General features: G+C 43.5%; 1 protein-coding gene across 1 annotated transcript in view; it reads left to right on the top strand.

The window, feature by feature from the left end:
• Positions 1–27,234, top strand: part of znf236 (zinc finger protein 236) — a 149,882-nt gene that overhangs the window by 99,818 nt on the left and 22,830 nt on the right. The window contains exons 23-29 of the mRNA XM_080747343.1: positions 268–453; positions 7,121–7,279; positions 12,687–12,844; positions 13,380–13,496; positions 13,869–14,066; positions 21,022–21,151; positions 25,956–26,129. Of these exons, the coding sequence (XP_080603469.1) occupies positions 268–453; positions 7,121–7,279; positions 12,687–12,844; positions 13,380–13,496; positions 13,869–14,066; positions 21,022–21,151; positions 25,956–26,129 (1,122 nt within the window). The remainder of the gene's footprint in view (positions 1–267; positions 454–7,120; positions 7,280–12,686; positions 12,845–13,379; positions 13,497–13,868; positions 14,067–21,021; positions 21,152–25,955; positions 26,130–27,234) is intronic.

The following is a 27,234-nucleotide window of genomic DNA, read 5'->3' as shown; positions in this document are numbered from 1 at the left end:
ATACGTTTGTACTCAAGTAAATTTAGCATTCCGGACCTTTTGTAACTACTTGTAATGACTTAATCAAAATATCCCCCACATCCATTATCCTGGGGCTGAATATTTGCCAAAAAATAGCCGATCTACAAACTCACAACGCGTTTTGAGCTTGTAGATCGTCTTTTTTATTTCCAGGTCCATTTACCAATTCTAGAGGGTTTAAATGGTACAGGAGTGTTTTTTTATCATGATAAATGATAATAATGATTATCGTCCTATCCCATACAGGTTCTCAGGACCTGAGCCATGTTCTGGGTGGCTCTGGGCTGGTGAGCGGAGGGGCCGGTGGCCAGGAGATCACCTTGACCATTAACAACTCCACCCTCAGCCAGGCTCTGGCCCATGCCCAGGCTTCAGCCACAGGGGTCAGCAACACCACGGGCAACCCCCAGGAGATCACCCTCACCATATCAGGTACTGTAGAGGGGCCATTCACACAAACAAACTTACTGGTGTGGTGGACATTGTTGGTGTGCAATAGTGCAGTGTTCCTCAAACCTTTACATTTCAAGGTCACCCCTTAACTCTGACAGTGTACGAATGGAACCAAACTGACCTGTTAGGGTCCATTTGGTTCCATTTGTATACGGTTAGAGTTACAGACTTGTATGGGTCAATTTAGACCCCCATAAAGGAACCCACAAAGTCCCTGGTATCCACTTGTGAGAACCACTGCAATAGCGAAATACGAAATGCCAAACTTCAACATCAATTTAATTTACATCATTTTCTACAAGACGGAAATTGCTTGAGATGAGCTTTCATATACAATCATTCCCATCCTTCTATGATGAGTTCATAAATTATGTATGACAATGATCAGTAAGTGCGACCGTCAAGTCGCACTTTGCCATGGTTACTCATGGAAGTTGAATCTCCATATATGGAGATAACCTACGCATCACACTAAGTCTGACCTCACCAGCCCATATTTGGGCATGAGCAACTTATGTCTCCATATATGGAGATATGATGACATCACACAGTCCTCAGCCGATGATGTGGCGTGATGTCATACAATACACAAACGAGCCCTACAGTATAAAGGGGCAATTCTTGCCAGGAAAGAAGCATTTCTTCGACTCAGACCTTATCGCCAGGGTTGGCTTATAGCAGCTGTCGGTAGATAATGCCGGTCTTATATAAGGGTCATTTGTGTACGGTGTGGTTGCTAGGGTAAAACCATGGTTGCTAAGGTGGTTGCTAACGTACACTAACAGACCAGCAACAACAGACTGTTGCCACAGCAACGTACACAAAGGTTTGTGTACACATCACACTGCTGACATCAGATGTCATACTGATGTCAGCAGTGTGATGTCATACTGATGCGGAGATATGAGCAGGGCAAAGGTGTGACGTGTGACGTGACGGACGTGACGGACGGCCGGTGGAGGTTTTGATACTAAACTGCGACCTTACGGTCGCAATCACGCAAATCGGTACACAGTATGTCTACACTCATCTCATCAACATGGATATGTCCCATTTAGCGCCACCTTCAGGCCGATTTTTTTAAAACACATTTTTGGACACTGCTCCTACAAATTTTGCCCTAAAATCACACAAATCGGTACACACTTGCTGTACACTCATGTCATCAACATGGATCTGTCCCATTTAGCGCCACCTTCAGGCCGATTTTTTAAAACACATTTTGGACACTACTCCTACAGATTTTGCCCTAAAATCACGCAAATCGATACACAGTATGTCTACACTCATGTCATCAAAATGGATCTGTCGCACATAGCGCCACCATCAGGCCGATTTTTTCAAACACATTTTTGGACACTGCTCCTACAGATTTTGCCCTAAAATCATGCAAATCGGTACACAGTATGTCTACACTCATCTCATCAACATGGATCTGTCCCATATAGCGCCACCATCAGGCCGATTTTTACAAACACATCTTTGGACACTTCTCCTACACATTTTGGCCTAAAATCACACTGCGATCTGACGGTCGCTTATCTCCCGATTAGGGAGTCTTACTGGTTTGTATAAGTGAAAATGTATTGCATTTGGTTTTGTTCACAGTGAAACAATTGTTTTAATTCTGGAGATCATTTAAACACTAGCAGAATGCATAAAATGAAATTGTGACGTAAAAGGTTTGATGAAAATAAGTTATAATTAAGTAATGTAAAAGAAAACAAACTGAAAAATGTTGAAAGAGTATCTTGTGGTGGACACTGGGTGGGGTTATCTCTGTTAGGGTCACCACTGTGATATAGGGAAGTGCTTGTACCTTTGTTTGATGCATTTGTTTGGAAGTAAACGTCAGAGACTCATTCTCCATCTGTCATCTCATTCCTTAAATTCCACAGTGGTGACCTTGACGTGATGATTTAGCATGTCGAATGGTGAGGCCGGTGACGGCGTGGCGCCCGGTCCTGTCGCGCCACCCGCAGTGTTTGCGGCTACAGTTATACTGCCAGAGTTTTGGCAATCCGATCCGGGCCCGTGGTTCCAGCATATTGAGGTGCAGTTTCACCTCCGTTGGATCACGGTGGATGACACAAAGTATTAGCATGTGGTCGCGGCATTGGATTCCTCTACCACCTGCCGAGTGATGGGATTTCTGCGGGAGCCACCGGCAGCCTGCAAATATTAAGCCATCAAAGCACAGCTCCTGCGGTTGGTTCAGCTGTCCGACGCAGAGCGCACAGAGCACCTATTGTCTCTCAATGAATTGGGAGACAGTAGACCCACGGAACTGATGGAGAACATGCTTGCACTGCTCGACACTTCATTCCTCTTCATCCAACTTTTCCTGCGGCAACTTCTCACTCCAGTGCGCACAGCTTTGGCTATCTCGCCGCTAATGGGCACCAGGGATTACCACGGGTTAGCAGAAGAGGAGGACAGAATACTACTGCCGTCCCGCGACTCCCGCCAATACAAGGCTACAGTGGTGCCGCAGCTGGATCGTCCGAGAGATCAGAGGGCTGGTCACAGGACTGCAACTGGAGGATGTGGCGTTTCGTAACAGCGAGGCGATGTATGATGTTTCCACTGGCCAGCCACGGCCGATGGTGCCAACTGTCTGTCGTCACAGTGTGTTTGACGCCATTCACGCCCTTTCACACCCGGGCGTCAGTTAAGCTGGTTTGGGCCAAGTTTGTCTGGCCAGGACTCAGGAAGGATGTGTAAAGTGGTGGGCCGCCTCTTGTGTGGCGTGCCAGCAGGCCAAGATACACCGTCACACTAAGGCCCCCCTGGAGCCGTTTCTCATTCCAGAGAGGTGGTTTGACCATGTCAATGTGGACCTAGTGTGCCCACTTCCCCCTTCCCAGGGATTCATGTACCTCCTCACTATAGTGGACAGGACCACCAGGTGGGCGGACGCTGTTCCCTTCAAATCTATCACCTCTGCGGTGGTGGCCCAGGCGTTCATCTCCGGCTGGGTGACCCGTATCACACGCCAACAGACTTGACTTCGGACAGGGGTTCCCAGTTCACATCTGAGCTGTGGAGCGCCGTTGCTGAGAACCTTGGGGTGAAAGGTTTTCACCGCTCCATGAAGGCTGCTCTCCGGGCCACTCTCACAGACAGCAACTGGAACGTCCTTCTGCCGTGGGTCATGTTAGGCCTGCTGTAGGCCCCTAAAGAAGACTTGCAAGCCGCTTCAGCTGAGCTGGTCTACGTTGAGGGTCCCTGGGAGTTCTTCGCTGTTTCCTCTGCCCCGTGGTCTGCTACAGCTCACCGGTCTGCCTTACAGGATGCCATGAGGGTTCTGGCTCCGGTTCCTGTACATCACTGCCTTCCCCAGTCCTACATCCTGAAGGACCTGATGGCTGCCGGTTATGTATTCATATGTCATGATGGCTCCCTGCCGTTTGTTTTAGATAGTTAACCTAGACTAATAATACTGCAGCTCACAATCCAAGTGTGTGCCTAAAGCCTTATTTAGGGTAGAGTCACGCATAAGTGTCTGAAGGGGAGACCTGTCAATTAGCCATGTTGTCAGGCTGTGCAGTGCAGGCTTCTTATGACGGGCCCTTCCGCGTCCTCGAGGCGGGCCCCAAGAACTTTGTGGTGGACATGGGGGGGTAGGAAAGAGCGGATCGGCTGAAGCCTGCTCGTATAATCTCAGAGGAGCCGGTGGAGTTGGCTTGAGACCCACTCCGGGGCCGGCCACCTAAGCCTGCCCCTGTCCTATGCCCTCCGTCAGTTGTCACCTCTGCTTTTCCACCGGCGAAGCCTCATCGTTGGCAAAGACGGCCCCCTGCCCCTACCCCTTCCCTTTCCACTTCCCCTGAGGGGTCATTCTACGAAAACGTGCAATTTTGTGTCCCTCAGAACAAAACCGATTTGTAAATTTGAATAAAGACAAAATTATAAAAATCATAATTTAAATGCCTTGATGTGTTTTCATAACATAACATGACATGACATGACATGACATGACATGACAATAACATTTTTATTTTACTGTTTTATAGGGTTATTTGAGATTCTGATTCATGCATAAATGGCCTGTGTCTTTTCATGACTCTTGAACATTTTGTTTTTATTTGTTTAGAATTGTAGAGAGAGAAAAAAAAGAAAAGAATATATATATTCTTACTCATACTATGTTTGACAAGGGGGACGATTACCCCGAGTCAATCCTGTTACCCTGTTTACTAGGAGTTATCAGTTGTTTTTCCAATAGTTTTCATTTACACATAATCATGTTAGGAATCTGAATGTATGACCATGTGGTGTCATTACATACACCACATAGCTACCAGTAAGCAACCGTCAGGTCGGCAACCTCATGGTGGCGCTAGAAGAGGGGCATGTGAGAAATCAGGGGCGGAGGTTGTGGTTTGCCAGCCAAGGAGTGTGTGTGCAAAGTTTGGCATGGATAGGGGCAACGGTGCCGGAGATAAGAATATGGCCAAAAGTGTGACGTGGCGTGACGTGACGGACAGACGGAGGGACTGACAGATAGCCGGTGGAGGTTTTCTTAGTAACTTGCGACCTGATGGTCGCAATGAATTACTAATCTTAGCCTTTTTTGTCAACCCTGTTGCTGTCACCCCTGTTACAATCAATCAATGAATCAATAGTTATTCCTAGTTAATACTGTTACTATACTATGTTAAGTCAACCCTGTTATGTCATCCCTGTTACAAATTATCCTGTTACTTTTATAACTTGTATTCTAATATAACTCAATAAATTAAAAGGCAAACATAAAATCAATTCATCTCTCATGTTAATTAAACATGACCAGTAATCCACAAACAATGTTGTAATATAAAATATGTTGTTTTGGTAACTTTTTCTTAAAAAATAAGGTGCTGTAGGGGTATCAATTAAAAAATGCAGGTTGTTCTGTGAGGAAAAGTACAACTTGTCAATATTTTCATTTGACAAACACTGATTGTAACATATTGTATGACATTTGTTCTAAATATGTTTTTGAAACATGTTCAAAAAGTAATTTAAATGTTGGTAACAGGGTTGACAAAATGTGTGTTGGACATCTGGACACTAGGTGGGGTTATCTCACCTCAGAATGGATGGGGGGGGGGGGGGGTAATGGGAGATAGGAAGGTAGTATATATGGAAGTGCCTGTACCTGTGTTTGTTTGATGCAATTGTTTGTAAGTAAACGTCAGAGACTCATTTTTCATCTGTCGTCTCATTCCTTAACTTCCGCAATCTTACCTTTTTGGATGTTTAATTGCGACCAAAGGTCGCAGTTTACCGTGAGAAATGTCACAGCTTGTCTCTGTGTGTGTGTGTGTGTGTGTACAAATTTGTACAGTCTATGGGTTGACATCACTTATATAAAATATCCATATCTGGGAATGCCCATATACAGTATGAGCATGTTTTGACATAACATTGTTGACTATCATGCAAGGGTCTCCATATATGGGTAACTGGTCTGATATACATCACTGACCAGATGGCCACGGGCGAGGTTGCATGTCGCCCTGAGGCGTCTTACTTGTGTGTGTGTTTTAAATATATATATAAGCCTTTTGCTATAGTTGTTTCTGCATTGCTGGATACAAGACGTTCCACTGCAGGCTGTGTGGAGATTGGAAATGCTTTGGTGGTTCAGCACTGCCCCTACTGCCCCATCGCTGTGATTGGCTGAGACATGCCCAGCCCTGTCTAACTAGCAAATATTGTCGCTGTTGGGTGAAAACCTCTCCAAACCGGTTCCTTTTTATTTTGTAACTTTTTATTTTTTTAGTCGATAAGCAATTTTTACTACTTTATTACTCTTGTATAATGAATTAGATTAAAGAAACAAGAAACATAGAAGACCTAGGGTTCTATTTTTGTCCATGCCTTACCCCTTATCCCTAAGCTATTTTGGCATTTTTTACTATTTTGAAAAACATTTTTAAATATTTCAAATAGCTTATCTAAAGCTCACAACGTGTCGATATAGATCGTCTATTTGAAGTATTTTAAAATGTATTTCAAAATAGTTAAAAAAGTAAAGAAGTTCAGGGATAAGGAGTAAGGAGGCATGGACGAAAATATAGCTCCTAGTGTCGAAACATTAATCTATAATAAAGCCTTGACTGGGAACTTACATTTTTTACATAAATTTACAACTTAACATACAAAATTTGAGATACAAGGTTTATGTCCGACAGCAACAATATGTAACGGTACGGTCGCAAAAAGCCATTTTAGCTGGTCTTAAATCTCACATTGGCTCGGACTCTGCTTTGCAACGTCTACCTGTGTGCTGGTCTGGAACTGTCACCACACATTTCTGTGGGTTTTGTATAGCCTCGACTTCACTCGAATCTAAATTATGTTGTCAGACTGTCAAGATACAGAGCCTATTATTCAGAGATTTAAATCTGTCTCCTTCGTGGCCTTCGTGCTTTCGTTTTGTTTTGTTTTGTTGTCAGCATGAGAGCAAAAGTCTCAGTATCTCAGTACCAGGCAACATCAACAAAGCTACAGCGATGGACCTTGGACCTCCTTTGGAACAAGTCTTAATCTTGACAGATTTATCCACAGATGGCCGCTGCTATCTTGCCCCAGCTACAGTTACCTTTTCCTTGATTTATTCCTGGTTTAATTCTTTCCTTCCCTCATTCGTATGCAGGTCAGGATCTACTCCCCCAGCACAGCGCCTCTAGTGGTGCAGAGATGAGTGGCGGTATGAGGCTGGCATCGCCGCTCAACACCCAGACTGCCAACGCCACTCTGACCATCAGCAACGACCACCTCCTACCTCAGAGCCCCTCCAACAATGGCATGACAGGTTAGTAACAGTGTATATAGGCCTACCGTCTACACCATACATGGGCAACTGGCGGCCCGGGGGCAACATGCGGCCCCCACCTTCACTTAATGCGGCCCACAAGTTAATACTGGAATACTGATATATTACTGATTTCAGCTGTTACAATTCCAAACATGACCTGCTTTAATTGCGTCAGTCTATATTAGTAGCTTAACACATTGCCTGCCCCACGTTTTTAATTAAACTCTTCCAAAACATGTCAGGGTTTTGGAGCATTTTGACTCCTTTTCAATGAATATTTAAAAAATGTGTTTCTTAGCTATGAACAAATGGAGTATACCGATGGAAAGATGAAGAAATATACTTTTACCAATAAATACATGGGGTTTAAATGTTGTTTTCTGATTTTTCCCTGATTTTTTAAGTGACTACTGTACTGGCCCAACATGGGCTAATTTGAATAAAAAAGCCTAAAAAAAGCCTTTTTATGAAACCAGCATGAATACGTCTCTTATTTAGTTTCAAGCCAATAGATGGCGCTGTGGTACTGTGTGCTCACTCAACACACACGCACACACGCTCACACTCACACACATGCACGCGCATGCGCATGTCTCAAGCAACAAGGAAGGTCACGTGATTTCTCAGATAATGAAACCATGTCATTTTAGGGTAAATGAAACCAATTGCTTACACACACACACACACACACACACACACACACACACGATCGTGTAACTTTTTCGAAGCTGACGAAAGTTTGGTGGAGTGCAGAGTCTGCATACAGGACAGGAGGACAGGAGGAGGACAGGAGGAGGAGGAGGAGGGGGGGGGGGCGCATCGCTGAGTTTGAGGATCGGCTATTTTCACCGCACACACACCACTGGAACAGAGATGTTTTCTCATGGGGGACAGATGGGGGGGGTGCATCGGTGCACTCTGGGCAGCACATTACTAGCAGTGAGTGGATGCACCTTTGTTTACTGACTGGATCTATACTCTTTTACATGGCGGATGGGCCGGCGTTTGTGGACTTACTCATTCTGTTTAAATCAATCAATGGATAACATGATGCTTGAATCTTTTACGAGCCATCAGGAGAGAAGGAGGAAATGAGAGGTAGGCGTGTGTGTGTGTGTGTGTGTGTGTGTGTGTGTGATCCATTCCTCCCCTCCCCTCTGTTTTCACGGAGACAGCGTCTCCTCTCCACCTCTCTCCCACTATAAAACTTTCTTCACCTAAATACACTCAAATCTAAACGAATTCTACTGCCATCTCTAGGCTATCAATCAACTATCTAAACTCTAACTCTAACTATAAATATCCTATATTCAAATCTCAACCAAGCCGATCCTCTTTTTTTTTTTTTTTTCCTTTTTCCTCTCTCTGCTGGCTTGTGTTTCTGCATTGTGTCTCCCAAACTGCTAGAGTGGTTGTTGTTGCCTCTCTCTCAATCTGTTATTTTGGATTGTCTGATAACATGTGTTTCAATGCAGTTTTTTGACCTTTTTTCTTCATTCACGTGAATGACCTGGTTCCCTTTGATGTTTCCCTACTGTATTAAGTCACAGGCAGCGGGAGAGCACCATCAACTGTAAAACAATGAAAAGACGATAGCACGTTCATAAACGTGTTGGGCGGTAGATAGCTGGGTTTAATGGAACGTTTATAAACGTGCTGGGCGGCAGATGAGTTAATGACTAGTATAGTAGTATTAAAATGTATTTTTTTAATGTCCAATGTATTTGTATTTAGGTTCATAAAGTTAACATGACTATATAACTAAATGCATTTGAAATTAGATAAAAAAATAAAAAAAAATCAGGATTCCAATTCAAAAACAACGAAAAAATTATTCAGGATTCCAATTCAAAAGAAGCAAAAATAGACGATCTATGAGCTCAAAACGCATCGCAGCGCGATGCGTTTTGAGCTTGTAGATCTGCTATTTTTGCTTCTATTGAATGAGATACTAGAATTACAAAATAGGACGTAGCAATATGTAATGTGGCCCTCTGGAGTGAAGGTGGAAATGTAGTGGCCCTCGCCATCATCAAAGTTGCCCACCCCTGGTCTACACAGTAGTTGCTGTTGGGCAGAAACCCTGTATGTCCAAAACCATTACTGTGGCAAGTTGTTGCCACAGCCGCCTCTGTGGCTTGGCTTCCTCTTGACACTTGCTAGCCTCGTTCGTTATTTGAATATATAAAGTATAATTTTTACATTCCATTGTGCATTTTCACCACTAAGGTCAAAGATTATTTGAGATTTTTTGTTATGTAAATGTGTTGTGTGTTTGTTATACAAATTCAACAGATTGTAGGCAAATTAAGAGGGGCAAAAGTAGCCAGACCCATTGTGCCAAGTTTAGAGGCACTTGGACTACTGGTCTTGTATAAGACCCCCGCCAAGCAAAATACACAAATACACAAGATATTTACAAAACCCACAGACTGACGTTTTCACTTTAAAGCTGGAGACATTACTCTGGCCATATCATCATTATTGGAAAATATTTTCAACATACAAACATTTCAAAAGTATCAAATCTACAAGCTCACCAAAGTGTTACAATGCAAAGCATTTTCCACTACTTTTGTTTTGCACAACACTGTCATATAAAATAGGGCATTATTTATACTTATTTATTTGTGTGTGTTTGTGTAGTATGCATGGGTAGATCGCAGTCCAGCGTTAGCCTATAATCTACACACAACCAAATCGAGCCATCCTTCTTTACGATCACCAATGGCGATGTGTACAGGCTACTACTCTCCCTAATCACTTTCTGCTCCAACTACTTCTTGATGTGAATTTTAACTTCCTCATACTGACTGGGCGGAATCCTTCGGTACCTCTTCGGTACCCACTTGCCCGAAAAGTAAACGTCCATTATAAAAATGACAGATAAAATGTAATTAGCGTTCAATTAAACGCTTTCTTTTTTACACTTGGGGCAGTGTGCGAAAGATATGTCATACCTACATTTTGATGACAAACCTTCATAGCTATGAGTATGATTATGGGTTCACACTTCTTCTTTTATTTTTTTTGACAGTTGCGTCCCCTCTCAAACAAGCACTTGCCCGGTCGGGCAACCTGAAAGCAAACTCCACCTGCCCGAAAGTTTTATTTACCTGCCAGGGGCAGGTGGGAAATCCTTAGTGTCAACACCTTAAGTTATCTGGCTTGTCTTGCCTGCTCCTTTGAAAAGCCCCGGAAGCGCAGTGCAGTGATCTCGGGGGACAGCTCCCTAGTCTCCTCGTGATCTGTGCTGCTCCCCTAATCATAACCTGCTCTTCCTGTGGACCCACTGGCTCAAAACAAACAGAAACACCCTCCCCGGCCACTACCCCAGCCGTGTCTGCGGCTCCAACCCAACATCTGAGGAACCCACATTAATTACAGGAACAGCCAAATGGCCATTGTTAGCTGGACGAGTGTGTGTGTGTGTGTGTGTGTGTGTGTGTGTGTGTGTGTGTGTGTGTGTGTGTGTGTGTGTGTGTGTGTGTGTGTGTGTGTGTGTGTGTGTGTGTGTGTGTGTGTGTGTGTGTGTGTGTGTGTGTGTGTGTGTAAATTGCAGCCTCTCGACCAATCTGCAACAAGAGACGCGAAGTGTCAGACGCGCAGATATGCTTTCGTTGGTGTTGGGCAGAAACGTTGTATCTCCATATATATATTTTGTTTGTGTAGATGAATGCCCTATAGGCCTATACTTTGACGTACAAAGTCACTATTTTATACAAAAACATGAACAAGTGTGTGTGTGTGTGTGTGTGTGTGTGTGTGTGTGTGTGTGTGTGTGTGTGTGTGTGTGTGTGTGTGTGTGTGTGTGTGTGTGTGTGTGTGTGTGTGTGTGTGTGTGTGTGTGTGTGTGTGTGTGTGTGTGTGTGTTTTATTAATATTGTTTAACTAATAAAAAGAACTAATTGGATCCTTTGTAACACAGGTCAGGTCTGCTTATTATAAGCGACTTGGGGATAGTTTTTCTGTAAAGTTGCTTGCAAATATTGGTGGTTTGTTTCCTCATGTTGTTTAAACCAGTGGTTCTCAAATGTTTTCATGTCAATATTTCGTGCCCGGGACTACCCATACCAGATTTGTGGTGTTAGAATGTTGAAAATGTTTTAAATAACTTGTTTTAAATAGATCTTCAAGCTCAGTACGCATCGCATTGTAACACGTTGAGCTTGTAGATCGACTTGTAGATCAGCTATCAAATATCCAATTTGTATAGGTTTAGAATGCTCATGTGGCCTAGTCGCTTCTTTTGGGCTTGTTTTCATAGACCTTATTTCTCTCGCAAACTCCGGCAACACTGACACAGGTACTTTTAGAAGTAGTAGCTATGGACGTACGAGATCTCCAGCCGACAGTGCCAATTTGCTCCAGGAGAGGCTCAATTGGCTCACTCGTCACATAGTGGCTTAATCAAATTTATGCACCCATCTCTCTTCATTACTCTTCTCCTCTCAACTCGAGTGGAAAACATCTCTGGCTCAAAACAGGCAGACACTCAGAACTGGAGCCTGACCGATGCCAGACTTCTGGGTCTGATCCCAAATTTGGAGAGTCCTAGCCCACCAATTACGGATGTTTTGACTGGTATTTTTTCCAAAAAGTGCAAGATGTACTCATCCGTTTGAACAACTATAATTTGATTAAAGTTTATGTTTGAGAACATTGCCAACGCTTACCGTACCTGGGTAAAAGTTTGGCCAGCAACTTTTGGCGAAATCATGGTTGGTATTGAGGCTAGAGTGACCACCTGTCCCGCATCTCGCGGGACAGACGCGAAATTGGACCGTCTGTCCCGCGTCATAACGTGGAGTTTACGAATATTCGAGTCTCCAAATTTGATTTCAGAATCGATTACAGCCAAAATCTAGTCTAATACTACTGTAAAGTAAATCCCCATTGATTTATTGTCACTCGAAAAAGTAACCATGAGGACTGAGAAGGCTGTTACAAGATCTTCACTAAACTTTACTCATCAAAACTGGTTTTAAAACTGTAACCAAACCATGGACAGCACACAACACTTAAAAGGATCCCTGGCTAATAAGCCAAATATGCCTTAATACATTATAATTGTCCTCTATAACTACAAAAATTAAGAGCGAGCCCCTCAATAGTTTCTTTCACTCAATTTCAAAATCAATCCTAAAAACAACCGGGAGCCAGCTGGGTATCATCAGCATAGAAAACAATCTGAGATACATTTGTTATTAACATGGAGCCGGCGGAGCGGAACATTTTGGGATGATGTAATTTCCGGTTGTATTCTGGGATTTGTAGTCATGGGATACTTCATGGAATACTTCAAAATGATGGAGCGCGCACATAAACCCACTTCTTTACACCTGTTAACCTGAGATGACAATATAGAGCTGATTGTGCCCTTTGTTTTGTTCCCCTCCACCAGTGACCAGCCTGCCGTCCAGCACCAGTCTGTCTCACGCGGCCATGTCCCAGAGCCTGGTGATGTCACCGGGGGGCGTGGCCAGTGACGGCAGTGTGACCTTAACCCTGGCAGACGCACAGGGCATGCTGGATGGTGTAACACTCAACCTCAATACACAGGTACTTGCATTACATGCACACGCTCACACTCTCTCTCTCTCACACACACACACACACACACACACACACACACACACACACACACACACACACACACACACACACACACACAGATTGGATTGCTAACTATACTTTTAAGGACATAAAGATTCTAGTCTTCGTGCAACTAATTATAAATCAGTTATGGCTCTAACCCCAACTCCAACCTGAATCCTTTCCTAACTCTAAAAAACATTTTTAATCACTTAAAGTCGACCGTTCCAGCCCTGACAAACCAAAAAAACAATGTCTTGTGAGTGTACGAAAAGTATCGTAACACTCGCGGGGCGTTTGATCCGCTGAAATATAACAATACAAGCACACACACACACACACACACACACACACACACACACACACACACACACAGACACAGACACACACAGACACAGACACACACAGACAGACAGACAGACAGACAGACAGACAGACAGACAGACAGACAGACAGACAGAGCTTACTGTAGATGCTAACGAACGGTATGTTTTCTTTGCAGGGTCAGACATACCCTGCAGTTCTGAATGACCAGGGTCTCCAAGGCCAACCAGCCAACTCTGGCCAGCAGGTCATACTGGTCAGCCATCATAATGGAGCACCTAATAATGGATACACGGTAGGTGTGTGTGTGGGGACCAGGAAAATGGTCACAAAGCGCCACACCGCGACATGTTGTGAGCTTGTAGATCACGTATCTTTGCCACTTTTGTGTGACACTGTAGTAAGCAAGTAGATCATTCATTTTGAAATATGGAGAAGACACAAGGTTTCTGCCCAACAGCAACGATATTGTGTGTGTGTGTGTGTGTGTGTGTGTGTGTGTGTGTGTGTGTGTGTGTGTGTGTGTGTGTGTGTGTGTGTGTGTGTGTGTGTGTGTGTGTGTGTGTGTGTGTGTGTGTGTGTGTGTGTGTGTGTGTGTGTGAGAGTGTGTGTGAGAGTGTGTGTGTGTGTGTGTGTGTGTGTGTGTGTGTGTGTGCGCGCCAACCAGATGATGGAGGATGGCCACTGTGTGGGAGTGAACGAGGGCCAGGCAGACGTTCAGAACAGGAACCAGTGTTTCTACTGTAACCAGGTGTGCCACAATGCCAACACACTGCGACGCCACTGCAAGCAGGCGCATGGCAAGGACCGCTGCCACGTGTGCAGGGTCTGCAGCAAGGCCTTTAAGAGAGCCACACATCTGAAGGTATACTGCAGCCAGACACACACACACACACACACACACACACACACACACACACACACACACACACACAAGTTGATTAGTATGTGAACAGTCACAGCTTGTCTGTATGTATCTCTGTCTGTCTGTCTGTCACGCCTGACACTGTGCTTCTATGGGTTTGTCGCTCTGGCTGTCACTCTCTGGCTTCACTGTGATGTCACACAAACAGAATCCCTTTTATGCCCATAAATGGAGTTCCCTGATGTCATCAGTATTAAGCTCATATTATCTAACAGGACTTCATATGGGAATGCCCATATATGGAGGTGGAGGCCACATCGGCCACATACCACACTAACAGAATTCATATATGGCCAAGACAGCCCATATCTGTGTGGCTGGTTCTACAGACAGGGATCTCCATGTATGGGCATAAAAGGGTATGATGTCAGATGTCATAGACATCACCAGAGTTATAAATGTGCTTCAGAAAATGAAAATAAAGTTGCAGAAACTCATGGGGTACTTCGGCCAAGTAGTTAGTAATTAGTATATTTATTTGCTTAGAAGATAAATGTTCTTAGAGACTTTAATCGATTCAAACGTTTTTCAAATTGATTGAATCTATTTTTTTTTTTACAATAAATCTCTAATAGTGAGCCAAACATCTGGCATTGGGCTCAAGTGCTCTTGATGGCATTGGGCTCTTGATGCACAACTACACACCTGTTGGGCATCAAGATAATCGATGTACACAGGATAAACCAGCCACACTGGGGTTGAGCCAATGTCACTGCATCTGCTCTCTCTGCTGAAAGATTCTCTCCAGCTATATTTTAATTGTTTTAATACCAGTTAATACCACAGCATGGTAAGGTGCAATGTTAGATATAGCTCATGGAAAGAAAGATCTCGTTGCGTCAACAATCCTGTGGTCATTCTGTGTAGCACAATTGAACCTGTCACTTCTACAACTTCTACATCAATTAATCCATTAAGACCTGAGGCCGATTCAACATATTTATGTTGCTACTGTATATCAGTGGATTATGATTTTTTTTGTGCTTTTTCTGCCTTTATTTATAGATTACAGTAGATTGACTGGAAATGGGGAGAGAGATGGTTGGGTTTCACTCAGCAAAAGTTGTGGGGATCGGGAGTCGAACCTGCGACACGCTGTCAGGCCTAGGTGCCTGGACCGTTACGTCAGCGATCCAGGCCGCAACAAAGGATTTTAATGGAGTAAAGGAGAGTATTCAGTCACAGTGAGCTTTATCATGTGTTCTTATGACCCGTACCAGCTTTTGGACAAGCTGGTGCAATGTATTTAGGGCAAGAGAAATCGATGGACTTCATTAGGGCCATAAATCAACTCTACCTCCTGAGTCTGACATCAGCCTTGGAAATTATAGACTATAGGGAATAATGACTAGTTGTTCTTTCAGTGAGTTAAAAAAACAAAGATGTATTTTTAGGCTTATATTGTATTATATAAAGTTGCACACAAAGAGAGAGAGGGGCAGAGCATTGTTAACCCTTCTTGTGCCTATCCCGAACAAGTTCGGGATATTTTCAATCCAATACAATATTCTTTTTGCTATTTTCCATACCCTGAGCTGCTTGTAGAGATGTGGGTGGTCCTGGGTCGTCCTACGCTTTCCAACGAGTGATGCTAGATGGTCTGACGATTTATTCCATTGAAAATGGTTTAAAATAAAGTTTAGAGCCCCCCCAAAAAAACTCAATCTATACTGTCGGCGGCGCGACGTATTCCGGGGTGCCTATCCCGATCTAGTCCGGGATATTTAATAAAATGACTTAATTAATCGGAGGCCTCATGGATGGAAATTTAGGCCCCGGTCTAAATTTCCATCCATGGCCGGGGCCGAGACTCGGCCATCCACGGGCCGTAATCGGGCAACGCCGCCGCATCGCGCCGCCGAATCCAATACAAAGTCACATCTTTAGAGAGCATTTTCTCTGAATTGTGTTCCCAGACCAAAGACAAAGTTTTTTTGCGACTGAAATAGCTTTAGATCGGGCTTCTAAAAAATAAAGACGCTAATGGCTAAGTGTTAGCTAACTTCCTCCTCTCGTCATACATAACAGTGGCTGGAGTGAAATCCCAAGGCACTACGGGCAGTGTCGACGGAAGCTAGAGCGAAGGCCTATAGAGATATTTCTGGCACTCTAGCGGCACCTTGTGGCCCGGGGCACTCATTGGGTTAACAGTCCATTGCACCATGTTCCAGCACTGTGCACACTAGGAGAACAAGAGGGGACAGTGTTGACTTAATGTTTTGGTTCATGCCATCATGCTGCCTTCCACTTGTATCTCAAAAATAAATAAGTAAAATGCGTTGGCTTTTTCGTATTCATGTGAGGTCGATTGCATGCAGCGGCAAAGTTAGTCTGGGAATAAGTGACAGAGAGCAAAGAGGGACACACAAGGAGGGCAAGAGGAGCGCCTCTGGATGCGTTGGAGAATAATGCTTCCTGTTTGCCATTGGATAATTCCCAGAGCAGAATATATACGCTATGGATCTTGAGTTTTATTGCCAAAATATGCTGACTCTGTGGCTTATTGACGCATCTAATTTTGTCCATTCTCCACTCCCTTGGTCTGCAGGCATCATGCCCATAAACATTGTCAGCTCATTATCAGAATGATGTGTTCCGCTGGATCATTTGGGACCATCTGCATCTGGTATTGAAACCAATTTGATGCCTATGGACACCTCTAACTAAAGCTTGTACTGTAGCTGCCCAATTCCCACTTTCTCGTCTTTTCACTTACTGGAAAAATATTTGAACCCATGTCCCTGCCAGCCATTTCACACTTCGCTGTTTAGCTCTTCTCTAATTGACACACTTAATTGCTCGTGGGACATAGTGGCGAGAGTGTGTGAAAGAGCCATCATGTCCTCTCTGTCCCCATGGTCCTCATTAGCTGGAGACCACAATGTTGTTTTGGCCTGTGGATAGTCATTTTGTTCGCCTATTATGGCAAAGAAAACCATTACTTTCTTGATTAGAGAGAATAATATCTAACTTTTAATGATCATGTTTTTTCATCAACGTAACTCACAAGTAAGTGGGTTAGGAAGTGTTGATAGTTTCACAATAGGGGTGAGACAAATTGAAACGAGAGACTTCCATATCTGCAGGGTGAAGTACAATAATGCGCAAGCACAGCAGCAAGGTTTGGGAGAAGGATATCCAATGGAATACAACCATCATAAAGACTGACAAAATTTGTATTCCTTGGATCATGATGCAACCCTACATTTCTGCCTGACAAGAGTGTCTGCCATTTTATGTTTTCTTCAAAACACGCTTTTTGCTACTAGTCCTAGATTTTGTCCAAAACTCACACAAATCAGTGCACATCATGTGATCGGTACATGTGGTCGATCGGTACATGTGGTCATGATGCACTGCATCTGCCAGATTTTTCGTATTCCTTTCTGATTGGCTAAGATTGACTTTCAATCAATGGTGGCACTATAACAGCCCGCTTCACATTTTGGCTCTTGAACTCTTGAATCAATCAATCCCGGGATTCAATGGATCATGACGCAACTCCACATAATAGGCCCTATTTGTGCAAGACTCCTTTTTACCACCATTTCACATTTTCTTCAAAACAGACTTTTCGCAACTACTCATGTTTGTCCTGATGAAAGTCTAAAGAACTAATCGTCGACTGAATAAAAATCTATTTTGCAAGCTCCAGACAGTGTGCGCCATGCGGGACCTCTTTCTTTGATCTGATATCAAAGCATTTCTGAACATTTGGACCTTGCACCTGTCACAAGCCTTTGAGGTGTGCATCGGCCTTACTTGAAATGCTACTGCTCCCACAAACTTTGTCTGACACTCACAAAAAAACGGTACATATTATCTCTGGAGTCATGTGATCAAGATTAATCAATCCGATTTTGCGGATTCCAATTAGCTAGGATTGCCTGCCTTCCAAATTTTGCCGGCCCTAGGTTGGCAACCCGACCTGGTGGGTGCACTTTTCTAGTTCCCTGCTAGTCAACCACTCATGCATCCATGCATAACTGTCAAGCATGCATCCCTGCAGAGCCTACAGTTTCTCATACTTCCTTTGATGCTCAAACTTGGACACATAATCACTGTTGTATCCTGGAGTCCTTGGGTGTTTCTCACAATCAGTGATGCAATGGTCCGGTCACACGGGTAGTCACCGCCCCATATCTTTTTCCACCTTTGTATCACGACTCTCATGCGCACGCACATGCACGAATGTGCACACGCGGGCACGCGAGGATGAGTTCCACTCACTTCGTGAGCCAAGTACCCTGGGCTGGCTAAAGTACCGTGGCTACTTATACTTAGCATAACAGGTTTAGGTGAGGGTATGTGTACGTCGTCCTCACATACATATACATGGGGCATCTTGGCAACAGACAGTACTGCTACAGTATCCTACTTCTTGTAAAGTAGTCAAAGACGTTTACTAGTCTTATGCAGTCACATCACGCGTCGCGAGAACATGTATGCGCGGGAACGTCACTGACATTGAATCACATTGCAACACTGCTCACAACAGCACCCAGGTGGCCCGATGGAGGTTGATCAAGCCTCTCCCTGTGTCCAAGTGGCATTCTACTGACCATGCCGGTCACCCCATTTCAGCCATAGCCATGTAGCCACCTTTGCTGCCTCCACGTTGTTGTTGATGGCTCTTATCATACTAGTCACACATACATCCACACATACCAGGCGCAGGAAGCTGTGAATCACATCTTTCACAACTTCCACTCTGGACGTCACTCCACCTATTTTACAATTGCCATGAAATCGCACAGCTCTGCTCTGTTGTATCGACTGAGGAGGAAATTGCGGAACAGAGAGTGGGACTGACTGTAGGATAGGATTGTTACTACAAACTGTTCTCTATCATTTGCATTTGTGTCTGGCAATGTGCTGTCAGAGAACATGCACACATGAACCCGCTGGCATAAACAAACATGCTTTATGGAGCTGAGCAATGACATGGAGATGGTTTCAGTTTTGTTTTGAATTTTGTCACCACCTCAACAGAAACAAAACACTTGACAGAATAAGCAGTGTTTTCATATGAATACATATTGGAAAATTATACCAACTTGTATACAAACTTGCCCGCTCTAGGCTGCTCAGTAGATCACAGAACTGAAGTACTACTCCTACTCATCATTTGGTCCAAAAAACAAAATCGGTGCACATCTCCACATCATCTCTGTAGCCATGGAGATGTATCTGTTAGATTTGTCAGATTCCATTCTGATTGGCTACTATTTCAAAGTAGTGAATGTAGTGTCTGATTGCTGTGAATCTTTTCACATAAACTCCCAATAGGCAATGCAGAACCGCCACCCCAAATTGCTATAATAGGTTGCTTTATGTTTGGCTTATAACTCTTGAACCGTAGGTCATACAATCGAAGGGTGGTGGCAGGGCGAGCACAGAAAGAGACACCTTTGAGGTCTCTTTGTTTTCAATGTTCAGTGAGTTTCATAGAGTTATATTTTAGTTTTTTTTCATGGAAAACACAAGTTACACGATTTTCATTACCCCCCCCCCCCCCCCCCCCCCCGTTCCACTTTGCTGATGAGTAAGCTCTAGTCTCTCATCCGGATGAATTAGAGGCAGAAAAATGTATTAGTACTAAAAATCACCATCTGGTCAAAAATTACATTGTCTAATAATTTGCACAAAGACTACCAAAGTTTACCTCAATCACAAACTGTTAACTAGGGATAAATAGCATGGTACAAAATGTGCTTATTTAGGCAGCAGCAATTTTGGACAAACAATAAAAAAATATAATAAGAGAATATATATAAACAAATACAAGTTTCAATCTCACAAAGTGAAACATGAACTGTTGTATAAAGAGAGTGTGGTTTGAGAGGTTTTCCCTTTAGAGGCTCCCTGTTTTCTGTGGTGGATCAGAATGTAACTTTTTGCCTGGCTGGCACCAAATTGGTGGTGTTCCAATCCATCAGAGCTTGTAAAGGATCAGATTGGGACAGGTGCTCTGTGTCACTACACTCAGCTGATAAGGGCAGAGATTGTTGAGTTTCTGATTGCCTTGCAGATGAATGTGTGTCTTTTTTTGTTTGTTTTTTCTTCGTATGTGTTTGTTTGACTGAATGCAACATGTGGCATCTTAGGTGAAGGCTTATCTGTAGCTGTTGTCTTGAGACTGCTGACCGAGTTTTGAAGTAATTCACAAATTAACTACTCAACAATAGAGCAGTTATTTAATTCAGTGACCATGCATGAGATCCGGCGTGCATGTGCGCGTAGCGTGCATGTGGGAAGAGAATAATTAATAATAAATAAACAAATACCGTAATAATAATAATTATCTTGTCTTATCTTATACCCTCAAAAAGAAAAAGAAAAAAATGAACACACCACTGGTTAAAAGCATGTACTTTTGAATAATTTAGGATTTTTAAAATAAACAACTCCTGTATTTGGCATACCCCAGGTTGGGAAACAGTTCTAAAACTTCCTTCCTTCCTTCCTTCCTGCAAGGAAGTTAAAATATAAGGAAGGGAAACCATGTGACCGCCGGGACCGGCCATGACGCTCCTGGGTGCCAGAATGATGGAGCCGGCTAGATCAGCTCATGAACAAACCTGGAAGAAACACTATTTATGAACGACTGAGACCTTTGTCATATAATCTGTTCAGGAATATAAAAGAAAATATATCAACGGTATTTTTACAATCACTTGCTTTTCGATGTGCATAATTAAATAATAATAATAACAGTAAATATTAATCGTTTCTGTCTCCGAAGTATCGCGAGATTTGGTTCACAGACAGGAAACGGTGGATAGTCTCGCGATACTGGCACCCATGGTGAGCTTCATGGCTGGACATGGCGTATCCCCGTTGTCACGCGATGTCCCTACCTCCTATTTACCTTGCCTTCCTGCTGTTCTTCCAGGAGCACGAGCGTGTCCACCAGCCTGGCCCCTCCCCCAGCTCCCAGAAGCCTCGGGTCTTCAACTGCTCTTCCTGTGACAAGGCGTTTGCCAAGCGCAGCCAGCTGGAGCGACACAACCGCACACACACAGGTAAGGCTTGAACAGGGTCATAAAAAGCTCCTTCAAAATGACTACAGTATATGCCATTAGGATACAGGCCCAGTGGGCACCTAAACCTTGTGGGCACCTCAACGTTAAATTAGCTGTTTTTTTCCCCCTTAAAAATGTCAAAGAAAAATGGTTGAAAATATTGTTAAGTAAAAAGTTCATAATGTACGTGGCCCCTCATTTATAACTACAAAATAAATATAAAAACATTTTCCAACAGTTCCAGTTATCTGTCACATTACTAATGACAGGAAAATTATTCCAAATTAATAATAATATTAATTAATAATTAATAATAATAATTTGTCGCATTTATAGATAGATATTAATTCATAATTAATAATAATAATAATTAATAATAATTCCACGTATCGTTCTCGTTCTCTCCACAGTTTATGTGGGATTTGAAAGGTGTTTGTACCTCCTGGAGGTTGGCCTGTGAGACTAGTACCGCTCTTCAGCCAGCCGACTCCCACGCAACTTCTGACCAATCACACTGTCCAAATATTCTTCGGGCAGTCAGTACAGGAGTGCAGTAGCCTTTTTTCTGAGATCGCCCATCCTCTAGAAAAGAAAGTTCGGAGGTCGGTTGGAGCATGTGCCCCTTTGAGATTCCTGCAGAAATAGTCATAATGTCATAGGCGTGTAAACAAAAAAAGTGAAACACAGTTTATGTTGTTCACATGCACGCAAGCACACACACACGCACGCACGCACGCACACGCACACACACACACACACACACACACACACACACACACACACACACACACACACACACTTACAACCCTTCATCGATTCTACCACGGAAAAGTTAGCTACAACACAAACTTGAACTGAGAAGAACTCATATATTTGTATTGTAGAGTGTGAGGTGTGTATAAATCATGGAAGTCAAAACTGGATGTACCTAACCACATATCTACAATGTATATCCAATTGATTTCAGTGACTCAGGGACACTCTTGGCTGGCAAAACATTGACTCAACAATGCACACACAGCATGTGTCAAGGCTACAAGCATACCAATTATATAAACAAAGGAATGCACTGGGGGTGCTCTTGTTCTGTGTCTGTTGATTGTGCCCTTGATCTTTTACAATTTCGGCTAGATTTAATCATCTCTTTCGGGTAACCTTCTGATCACTCCCACCAAAACAAACAAACAAACATGCAAGCACACTAAGGACCGATTGCTGAGAGCAGCGCAAAAAATTAATATGGAAGGGTTATAAAAACCAGAGTAGTCATCTGCCAGGAGCCCTAATAGCGCAAACTATATTTCTCTGGAGATAGTTTAGGTTTTATGTTTAGAATTTAGCTGAGGAATTGTAATGTTTTTGCAGTTGCTTTTGGCAGTTTTTTAATAAGCCCCCCAATCCCTTCACCTCAGCATAAGCAGAACAGCATGCAGTATTTTCTTAAACATAGCGATATTGCTCCAACTCCCCACATGCCTGATCTAGGCTGCTCATTATTCCTGTTGACTAGACCACAGTACTGCAACGTGTTGCTGCAGGAATTTGTGATTAGTATGGCTACTGTTTCTACCTTCCACAATTTTCATTATCAGCAACAGTTAGATACAAACACCAAACAATTCAAAGCGTGCGGTTAGCAGCTGTAATCTATCAATCTATCTATAATCGATCAGTGTTTGGCAAGCTACTATACTGAGCTAAGCTACCAGTTACACTTCATTAAATTAGTCAGTGAACATCAGTGTCTGCGATCAGCTAGTTCCACTACATCCCGTAAGCCGGAGGAGCAGGGGTTTTGTAATTAGCAAGTTGGTGGAGGGATGATTATCCTTTAGCCTAGAGCAGGGGTGTCAAACTCATTTTGGGGTGAGGGCCGCATTGGATGAAAGGCGACTTGATGAGGGCCGCAACCAGTCGCGGATCAGATGGCATGCACACTCGCGCACATGTTCGCTCTGTTTTTCTTCCTGACGTCTCAGCCACTGCTATAGCTAGCAGTATAGCAGTATATCATTTTACAAATTGTGTTCATTATTAAGTAAAATAGCTACTTTCATTATTGGTATTACAGTTGCAGTTAGGTACGAGAGATGCCATTTGTTTAAAGGAGTAGTTCATCCCCAAAATGTTTTTTTTTTCTTTGATTACTCACGCCATGGAGACTTGAGTTCAATAATATATTTTTATTTTATTTGTCGCATTACTAAGACAAAAATGTTATAATGGTACACTTCCCCCCATTGATTCCGGATGGGGACCCAAATGCATTTGGGTCCACGGTGGCACAGTAGTGCTGTCGCCTCACAGCAAGAAGGTCCTGGCTTGCTGGGGGCATGTGTCATCAGTGGCCATACCATATGTGGGGCTGGCAAAAGAGCCTTTCTGTGCGGAGTTTGTATGTTCTCCCTGTGTCCCCTTGGGTAGGTAACCTCACAAAAACATGCAGTAATCCTGGTCTCTGTTGGCAGAGGGAGTGTAGCGCCCAGGATTATGTTTGACAGTTGACACTGCGTTAAAGAAATGGGTTGCAAAAATCGTGGGATAATGGGTGCGTGTGTGTAGATAGGATAGGATTCATTTCCGCACAAGATACTGTATTTGAAAAATCAAATGGGTGGATTACCATGAAACTCGTTGAGTGCATGCATGCTTGTTCCTTGGAGAATGAACACTGCTGTTATTGGTGCCCCAACTGCCTTTCCTCTAGAGCCACTCTTAGGTAAAAAAATAAATCCAATTGCACACATAATCTCCCTTAGTATTATTCATTGATTTCCCACAGGAACATGTTTACAGAGTCGATCATACGTGAATGCTACAAAACCCCTCTACCAGCTCTTAAATATACATACAGTAGCCACTGATGTTTCCATTGAGCTTTCCAACCCATATCACCTTGTATGCCATTTGGGCTGTATTTGACAACAACTATAGGAAAAATCTATGGTACGTGCCGGTTAAAGCAGCATTGACTGAAGAATAACTTTTGTTGCCGCAGAGAAAATGCTGAACTCTGTTAAGGACACTGATCGATTTCTAAGATGCACCACACTTGTCTTCGTCGATGTTCTGTCCAGTGTCTGTGGATTGATGAGTCCAACAATGGAAAACTATTGTAAATGTGGCGTAGCAAAAGTTGTCTTTATGAACGGGAATGTGGAGGTCAGCTGGCCTAAAGCTTGGTCTCTTTCACCCAGGAAAGGGCAACGGTGAGTGTGAATAAGTGATTTAACGTGGCATATCCTTACACACACACACACACACACACACACACACACACACACACACACACACACACACACACACACACACAAAATAGAAAACAAGTCCGGGAGACATTTTTCCTGTTTAGAATAGCTGGCCTGAATCGCTCTATAGAAGGAAGGTTTGTTTTTCTGTCAGGAGAGACCCGGCATGCCCCCTTTGGCTCCGGAGAAAGGGCTGTTTAATAAATGGAACCATTACCGTGATTAAGAGTGAAACAGGGCTGTTTACAGGCCACTGCTTTTCCCTTTTGAATGGCGTATCCACTGAGCGCCAGTAAACACGAATGGTATAGCCTACTGTACAAAGACGTTAAGACAGTTCTCTGTCAACCCCCCCACCCCCTCCTCCTCGCTTTTACAACGGTGAGTTGACAGCCAGCTTACAGTTTACAGAGTGAGCCCTCAGATTGACTAGGTCTATTTATACCGTGCCCTGCCTGCAGCAATGTGTAGCAGGGTCATCATTCTTGTCTTTGTGTGCACATTTATTTGCTAGCAAGATAACTTGAGAACGGACGGAGAGATTTTCATGATACTCGGCTGGAATAATGAGCAGATGTAGAACAAGACAGGTTTTCAAAGTGGGGGCTGCAGGGCCAATTGGAAAGAATACCTAAAAAAATCTATTGAATTATAATTAACCGTTTAACAGTTATCAACCTTGTGTCCCTACTTCGGGCATGGCATTTATGTCAACACAAATTTTCAAAAATAGAGAAAATAACGACGATCAACAAGCGCACAACGGGATTTGTTTACTTGTGGATTGTATCTTCACTATTTATTTTTTCTTTTATGGCTATTTGGGGGTAGCCTGATGCTCAGCCTGAATTTTCATTTAGTTTCAATACATTATGAGCATGAAAAGCCCTTTCAGTGCAACCGTTTTCTCAAATGGGTGCGTGGCCAAAGTGGGACTTGGGGGCGATTAGTTCATACCGGATCATCTCCATCCCCAATTGGGCCGGTTCGATTTTCAACCGAGAAAACCCTGCATTCAACAGCGTCACCAGACCCTGAATCGCTTTGCCGGAATATTGTTTTTAATGGACGTGGCTAGCGATTCAGGGGCTGAAGCCATTCTAATGTGGGGGTCCCCTAGCTGGCTTGGAAAGGTTTGGGAACCCCTGGAAGGAGAGATGTTGGTCTGGGCAAGGGTTGCACAAGCAGGACCATTTGTTGTAAATCAGGGGTCTTCAACGTTTTCAGGCCACGGACCCCTTAGTTGAGAGAGAGATGAAGCAGGGACCCCCACAACTTTTTCATAGGTTTCCACCCATCAGTTGACCTTTCACTCTTTACTTAGTCTGCTCTTTTTCCCCTCTACACCAAAGCTCTTTGGCGAAAATTTGTCGATCTACAAGCTCACAACGCCTGTAGATCGTCTATTTTCGGCTAAAGTTCACGGAATATGGATATGAATATATTATATGATATAAAAAAAGGAGGGAAAAACTTTCTATCACTCATAGATTTGGAGGACCCCCTGTAGTAACTCTGAGGACCCCCTGTTGTAAATTCTGACTCTTGTCTTCCAGGTGAGCGGCCCTTCAAGTGTCTCCAGTGCGACAAGGCCTTCAACCAGAAGAGCGCCCTGCAGGTGCACGTCGTCAAACACACGGGCAAAAAGCCCTTCAAGTGTGAGGTCTGCAGCATCCGCTTCACGCAGAAGAGCAACATGAAGCACCACATGAAGCGCTCGCACGGCTACGGTAAGGAGCGCACACACACACACACACACACACACACACACACACACACATAGTGGGTTGATGGATAATCCTATGGGTAAACTTAAAAATAAAGTTTGGTACCCAAGGCTAAAATCCATCGTTAGGTCCTAAAGAAGCCTCAAAAAAAGTTTGGCGCTTTAATCCGCTTCGTTTCCATAATGTCAAAAACCAGGGTTAAGCAACCACTAAAGGGCCATTTATAGTTACGTATGGTTGATTTTGTGTACGTTTGGGGGTGAGACAGTACGTACGGTAATTGCGTCGACATGCATAGTTGCTCTCTCCGTTATTTATGTGCCGACCCGCTCTCCAATTCTGCTCCCGTTTGGGCTGCGCGCCACATGGAGGTGTTTTTTTTTAGCCAAAATAGCCTATGTAGAACCACAGAATTTCTTGACCCGACAACCGACGTGATGTTTGCTGTCGGCAACGGCAACGTTATCGCGGTAAATGCAACTCTGCGAGGGACCGAGGTACAGATTGAGATTAACCACCCGGACTGCGTAATTATAACAAAACACACTGCACCCCTCTTGCTGTTGGGGATTGAGTGCTGTCCGTAAGGTTACGGACAGAGTCAATTATGTACGGAGCTACGGAGCAACCGGATTAAATGACTCTCCCCCTCCGTTTCTTGTGTATTCCTGCGGTCCTTATGTACTACTATTCATGGTACACACACACACACACACACACACACACACACACACACACACACACACACTAGAGCATTCACCAAATATTCGAATATTCGTTCACGTTGTTCAGTCGAATATTTGCTTCTTTTTTTATTGTTTTCTCTTTAAAAAAATATACATATAGTTTATAAAGCTTGGCTAGATAGGAAGTCATAAGAATGAGTCGTCAATGCCCCTGGTGGATGAATTTGTTAATGCTCTATACCAGGGCTTCTCAAACCTTTTTAGGCCGTGACCCCCAAAATAAACATATTTGAACTGGGGACCCCCACCCTGACAAGCACTTGGAATTGTAGGTATTAATGTGACATTAATACATGTGAGCATGTAGATCGGCTATTTTCACAATGTTCGCCTCTTGCTTACTTAATATTTGACAGTTTGGT

The sequence above is a fragment of the Nannobrachium achirus genome, assembly GCF_963921795.1.
Source record: "Nannobrachium achirus genome assembly, chromosome: 2".
Lineage (NCBI taxonomy): Eukaryota > Metazoa > Chordata > Actinopteri > Myctophiformes > Myctophidae > Nannobrachium > Nannobrachium achirus.
The sequence above is the reverse complement of the archived record's forward strand: the minus strand, read 5'-3'. Positions and strand labels throughout refer to the sequence as shown.